The 7229-nt window shown below is 34.4% G+C and overlaps 1 protein-coding gene across 1 annotated transcript; it reads left to right on the forward strand.

Annotated features, from left to right (window-relative positions):
- The first annotated feature begins 233 nt into the window (after positions 1-233).
- Positions 234-1112, forward strand: LOC122011733 (LIM domain-containing protein PLIM2b-like). The gene is made up of 4 exons (XM_042568108.1): positions 234-371; positions 455-554; positions 695-798; positions 909-1112. The coding sequence occupies exons 1-4, from the start codon at positions 237-239 to the stop codon at positions 1110-1112; spliced, it is 543 nt and encodes a 180-aa protein (XP_042424042.1). The 5' UTR covers positions 234-236.
- Positions 1113-7229: the final 6117 nt, after the last annotated feature.

Consider the following 7229-nt stretch of genomic DNA (forward strand, 5'->3'; position numbering starts at 1 on the left):
CCGTCTTCCTCTCCTATCTTCACTCCCTTGCGATTCCTCCCCTCTCCTTTATTTCCCCTCTCGCCACTTCCACCTTTCCATCCCCCCTGCTTCATCCATTCCAATCTTCCTCGGTGAGGGAGGGAATGAATGATTCAGGGATCTGATCAACAATATAATTAATCCCGGCCCCTCAGATTTTTTGTTATTTTTAAATTAACTGATCGATCGTCCATCAATCATATCGATCGATGACCATGGCTTTCAGTGGTACCCAGGACAAGTGCAAGGCCTGCGAGAAGACCGTTCACTTCGTCGACCTGTTGTCTGCCGATGGAGTCGTCTACCACAAGACCTGCTTCAGATGCAGCCATTGCAAAGGAACTCTCTCGGTATATAGCTACTTAATCTCTCGTCGTCGTCATCTCAGTTTTTTGCTTAAATAATTAATCTAAGACTTTAATTCCATTATCAGATGTGCAATTACTCTTCCATGGACGGCGTCCTATACTGCAAACCTCACTTTGAGCAGCTCTTCAAGGAGACAGGCTCCTTCTCCAAGAAGTTCCCAACGGGTATACTCTAGTCCTAGTCACAGGAGATTCGGTTATTCTCAAGATTAATTTTCTTACCGTTTCTAGATTTTAAACTTGATATATCATAGTGTCATATGATTGATTTGATTTATACTTGATATAATTAATTGATATCTCAGGCACAAAATCTGGAGAGAGGACAGTTAGCAAGTTCTCCTCCATGTTCTCTGGAACTCAAGACAAATGTGCTACATGCAAGAAGACAGCGTACCCCTTAGAGAAGGTTTGATGTTTTTTTGTTTCCTTCGTGTATCGACCACTACTAATTAATTTATGGATCGAACTTTATTGATTAATTAATTAATTAATCCATCCAATTTTTTATGGATGAAGCTGACGATGGAGGGAGAAATATACCACAAGACGTGCTTCAAGTGCTCGGTGGGAGGTTGCACCCTGACGCCCTCATCGTACGCCGCCCTCAATGGGATCCTCTACTGCAAGCACCACTTTGCTCGCCTGTTCATGGAGAAGGGAAGCTACAGCCATGTGATCCAGGCGGCCATGGTGAAGCAGACCGCTGCGGTAGAGCAGTAGCGTGCGACCATTAATATAATTAATACATCACTACTTCTTGTTTCATCACGTGATTGAGGGGCTATGGTTTTTTTTCCCTTGTGTTTTTTTCCTTTTTGTCGGTTCTCTGTGTTTGTGTGAAAGAATTCTATATGTTGTGAAGCATAATTTGATCGACTCTATCTTTTGTTCTTTGTTTGCGTTGAGGTGGTAATCAAACATAATCTATAATATATTCCATTGTGTGAGACGCTGATAGAATAATAATTATTTTATAGGTTATTTCTAATAGAGAATTTTTAAAGAAAACATAAAAATCATTCTTCTCTAATTTAAATAAATAAAATTAATTCCCTAACATCAACTAATTATATGGTAGCTTAATATTTGACAAAAGAATGATTCTTGAAACTTATTTGTTACTATCTTTGGGAATTGTTTAAGGTGAAGATAGGATTTAACTTAGAAAGTAAAAAAAAAATGATAAAGTAATATTGAATTTGGGATGAGCGGTTCAGTCTTATAGAAATTTTCCATCGACCACTTGGATAAATAAAAAAAATATACGTGAAGACTTATCCTGACAACTAACTTTCTTGGATCCGCTATCCATTATGAAGAAAATTCTTCTTGATGGATGGTCTTACTATGACAACCTCTTAGGGTAGGATTTAACTTAGATAGGAAAAAAAACGATTAACAAGGTTGGGTAACGCTGAGCCTGGGTGACCGGTCCGGTTTCACGAAAATTTTCCACCGACCATAAGGATAAATTGAGAAGTACTTGTAGCGGGCGGCCAGAAGCCAACATCCCTTAGTTGTAAATCTCATTTGGAGGAAAAGTCTTTAAAAATATGGCATAGCTGGGTTTAGCTAAGATAGAGGAGTTGGGGTTGGTGCATTATTGCAAGAAATTTTAATGTTTTGAGAAAATTACAAGTTAGGAAAATTTATGATCTCACATGTATATCAAATGTCGAAGTATTTGATGTTGGTTATTATCTCTAATTTTTTGTGGGCTTAATTATAAATTATGCATATGAGTACAAATCGAACCCATTAATGTGATCTAACTTAGGTTTTTTATATTTCAGTTGTTAGATGTAGACCTTGTATGTGTAGAACTTGTAGTCTCACATCTATGAATTAATAATAGATGTCTACTATATATAGGGTTGGTTCCCAAAGGTTTTGGGAATCATCTTCACCTAGTTTCTTATTCCCCATTGACAAGAAGCTTTACGACGCCATCATCCTTTAAGCCCCTTGGAAGATCTTCCCCATTTGCTTTCACTTCTTCTTTCTCAAGATCTTCTAAACGATGCTAAAGAACAAAAACATGTCTCTTCAATCAAGTTCTTTGTCATTATGTTTATGTATTTATTTTCTTATGCCATGTTTAATTGATGAAACTAGATCTTCTTGTTTTTGTATTTTCTATATGTGAGTTCTTTATGTTTTAGAATTCATGCAGCTTAGGTTTTACAAGAACTATCAATTGGTACTAGATCCAAGTTTCTGTTTCGTCATTTTCATTGGCAATAAAGTTTAACTTTTTCATCGATTTGTTGTTTGTATGCTATATTAAGTTTTTCTAGTATAATGTAATTTTTGATCGTCGAAAATCATATAAGAGAAAACTAGGATAAACTTATTTTTGATTTTTTTTTTGTACGTGTTCCTACGAAGAACACAAAAAATGACAAAAATCGTCGCTGTTTAACCTAATTTTAGATAAAATTGTGATGATTCAATCAATTATTTTGATAGAACAATTGATTATAAGTCTAAAATTTTGAATATAAATGATTAAAATTTAATTAATTAACGACCTTAAACTCGTAACTAAGTCAATTATCAATTGATTAGATTTATTTTTTAATCGATTGAGATTAATTTTTTAATTAAGTTTTTTTTTTAAATTGATTCGATTAAGTTTACTGTTAATTGATTAGAGAAAACTATTTCATTAAAAAAAATTATGTGAACAATAAAAATTAAATAGTATTAAAAAAATACTATTTAATTATAGAACCTAAAAGAACCTTTAGCTTCTTAAGGGAGAGTTCTATATATAATCATGTAGTCGCATATAGTAGACTTTCATATCGAATGGATTATACCAATCGATTCATAAGGTATCAATTGATTAATAAGTATAATTTTATGTTGTTAAACTTGATTAAGTAATTTCTATTCAAATAAAGTTCCAAGGGTTTTCTTGAGTTTATTTACACAACGTGCTTCTAAGTTGAACTAATAATGTGTCGGCTCAAAGGAAGGTACCTTAAGTAGGTTTAGTGCATTTTGTGTTGGTAGACATATATCTATGCTAAGAGTAATCGACCCAAAAGAATGTTATTTTTATGCCAGATATATGCTCAAAGTAGCCTACAACTATAGAACAAAATTATTATTTTTTTCAGATCATACATAAATATGTCAGTCTAAAGGAAGATATATTATGTGGCTGATTAAAAAAGTAGATCCGCTACCTTAGCGGCCCCCCTAATGTCATCCCACCGATATGGAGGGAGGTACAATTATGTGGCTAATTAAAGTTATTGTAAGCTATAGACCAATTTATAACTCATATAAAGTGTTATATTATGCACACAATGAGTCGACTCAAAGGAAGACACATTATGTGGTCAATTAAAATTTAAGTTATATAAGAGAGTATCGTTAACAAATAATGTGTCAGTCCAAAGGAAGACACATTATGTTGTACTTGGTATCTCATAAAGAGCTCATTTTATGTGAATTTAAAATTTTATTTTATTTGCATAATCTTATACCTATTCTTGGATTTAATTAAATCATGAGCTTAAATAAATTTCTCTTTTTAATTTCAATGCAATCTACTACTAACATTAATAGCATCCCAATATTATTTGGTTCGAATTTTACTAAATGGAAAGAATATGTGATCGTAGTCTTAGGCTACATGAACTTAGACTATGCATTAAGAAATGAGCACCCCGCACCTCCGACTAGTGCTAGCACTATAAAGTAGACGGTTGAATTTCAGTTGTGGGAGAAATCAAATTGCATGTGTCTGAGTATCATAAGACTTTCCATACTGGCACCAATAAAGGGATTAATAAGAAAGGGAGGGAATGCTAGGAGTTTCTTGGACCAATTGACAGACCAATTCACCTCAAATGAAAAGGTCAAGACTACCACACTTCTTACAAAGTTGATAACCATGTGGTACAGTGGTAAAAGAAATATAAGGGAGTACATTATGAAGATGTCCAATATAGCAACAAGTCTAAAAGTACTAAAACTCTATATGTCTGAGGGTATGTTAGTGCATTTCATCTTGATGTCTCTGCATGCACGGTTCACTCCTTTTAAGATGTCGTATAATACTTAAAAGGAAAAGTGAATATTGAATGAACTCATTGCTCAATGCGTGTAAGAGAAGGGAAGACTAAAGATTGAGACATCTGAGAGTGCTCACTTAGCATCTGGTTCTCAAAGTGCGAGCAAGAAGTGAAAGAGGATCAATAACAAAGGAAAAGGAAAACAAACTATAGATTCTGGAGGCAATGACCATAAGGAGCACAAGAAGCAGGATAAGAAATTCACATGTTTCTTTTGTAAGAAGAAAGACCATATGAAGAAAGACAGCCTCAAGTACACCAACTGGCGTGCAAAGAAGGATAAACTTCTTAACTTTGTTAGTTTAAAAGTCAATTTAGCTATTGTACCCACTGACACTTGGTGAATAGATATCGATGCTACTACTCACATATGTGCCACTATGTAGGGTTATCTCAGGAGCCAACTTCCGCTTGATGGTGAAAGATACATCTATACAAGAAATGGAAAGAAGGCTAAAGTTTAGTTGATTGGTGTTTTTAGCCTTTGTTTACGAACCAATGTCTTTCTGGATTTAGAAAATACATTTATTGTACCATCTTTTTGACGAAATTTAATTTCAGTTTCTTGTTTGGACAAATCATGTTATTCTTGTTTATTTAGAAATGAAATTTTCAGTATTTTCTTTAATTCAGTATTGGTTGGCAATGGTTCCTTAGTTGCTAAGCTTTATAAATTGAATACCTTTACTCCTACGGTTGACAACGTAATAATGCATAGTATAGGTACAAAACGTAAATTGACCGATGAGAATTTTTCTATGTTGTGGCATAGGCGTTTAGGACATATATCTAAACACGTCTAGAAATGTTAATGTCACATGGAATTCTCGATTCCCTTGACATGTCAGACTTGGATGTTGGAATAGAGTGTGTTAAGGGGAAGACCACTAACAAAAGGAATAAGGGTGCTAGCCGTTGAAGTGACAATTTGGAGTTGATATATATGAACATTTATGGATCATTCCCTAAGGCATCCTAGAATGGACACACATGTTTTATTAGATTCATAGATGACTATTCTAGATTTGGCTATTTATATATTATTCATGAGAAATTGTAGTCTTTGGACATGTTGAAAAGTGATCCTACATCTTTCCAAGAAGTCAAACAATGCTCTATTCCCGAAAAGTGGATTAACGCCATGCAAGAAGAGTTAAATTCTATGGCAGACAATGTCATTTGGGAACTTGTCGAATTGCCTAAAGGTAAGAAGTCCATTGGTTGTAAATGGATATTTAAAACCAAGTGGGATTTAAGGGGCAATATCGAAAAGTATAAGGCTTGTCTTGTTGCCAAGGGATTCACTCAGAAAGAAGACATTGATTATAAGGAGACTTTCTCACCTGTGTCAATGAAAGACTCCCTTAGGGTAATCATGACACTTGTAGCTCATTATGCTTTGGAACTACATCAAATGGATGTAAAGACTGCATTCCTCAATGGAGACATAGAGGAGTTTATATATATGGTTCAACAAGAGAACTTTGAGTCTAAAGACTCAAAGCACCTAGTATGTTGATTAAAGAAATTCATTTATGATTTAAAACAAGCATCTCGTTAGTGGTATCAAAATTTTTATCCAGTGGTCACCTCATATGGTTTTAAAGAGAACCTCATTGATCAATACATATATGTAAAGTTCAGTGGGAGCAAGTTTGTTATACTTATTTTATACGTGGATGATATACTACTTGTAAGCAATAATAAGAGTCTGCTACATCAAACCAAGTCATTTCTATCTGGTAATTTTGAAATAAAAGATCTTGATGAAGGATCCTTTATTTTAGGCATACAGATCGATTGTGATCATTTAAGAAGCATTTTTGGACTTTCACAACAGACGTATATCGAAAAAGTACTTATAAGGTATGATATGTAGAACTGTATACCTAGTGATACACCTGTGTTAAGAGGTGACAAGTTCAGCTTGCAGTAGAGTCCACGACTTGAACTTGAAATAAAGGAGATGGAGCAATTCCCATATGCATCAACAGTGGGAAGTCTTATTATATACAAGTTTGTACTCGACCAGATATAACATTTGTAGTGGGAATGCTAGGCAGATATGTTAGTAACCTAGAACCATCACACTAGAAAGTTGTAAAGAGAGTGATATGGTATTTACAAAAAACTAAAGGATATATGCTCACGTATCGGAGATTAAATCACCTGGAGGTGATTGGGCATTCAGACTCCAATTTTACTGGATGCTTAGATAGAAGGAGGTCAACTTCGGACTATATTTTCATACTTACTGGAGGAACTATATCTTGGAAGAGCGTCAAGTAGATGCTAATAGCTACTTCTACTATAGAGGTAGAGTTGACAGCATGCTATGAAACATCCAATCATGAGATTTGGCTGCAGAACTTCATCATAGCGTTGTAGATCGTTGATGACATTGACTGACCACTGAGGATCTATTGTGATAATAAAGCCATAGAACTTTATACTATGAATAATCGCAGTTTTGTTGAAGTCCAAGCACATCGACATCAAGTTTCTAGCGGTTAAAGAAAGAGTTCAGAGTTGTCAGATCATGATATAGTACATTAATACAGATTCCGTGTTGGCCGATCCAATCACCAAAGGCTTGGTGCTTAAGGTGTTTCATGCACATATTGTGAATATAAGAGTCCTTCTTATGGAAGAAGAACTCATCTAGTGGGAGTATATATTTATTTTCTCTATATTTGATAATAAAGACAAATATTTTATTTTGATTATTGTATGTACTTAAAGTTCAAAA

The sequence above is a fragment of the Zingiber officinale genome, chromosome 8A (genome assembly GCF_018446385.1).
Source record: "Zingiber officinale cultivar Zhangliang chromosome 8A, Zo_v1.1, whole genome shotgun sequence".
Taxonomy (NCBI): Eukaryota; Viridiplantae; Streptophyta; class Magnoliopsida; order Zingiberales; family Zingiberaceae; genus Zingiber; species Zingiber officinale.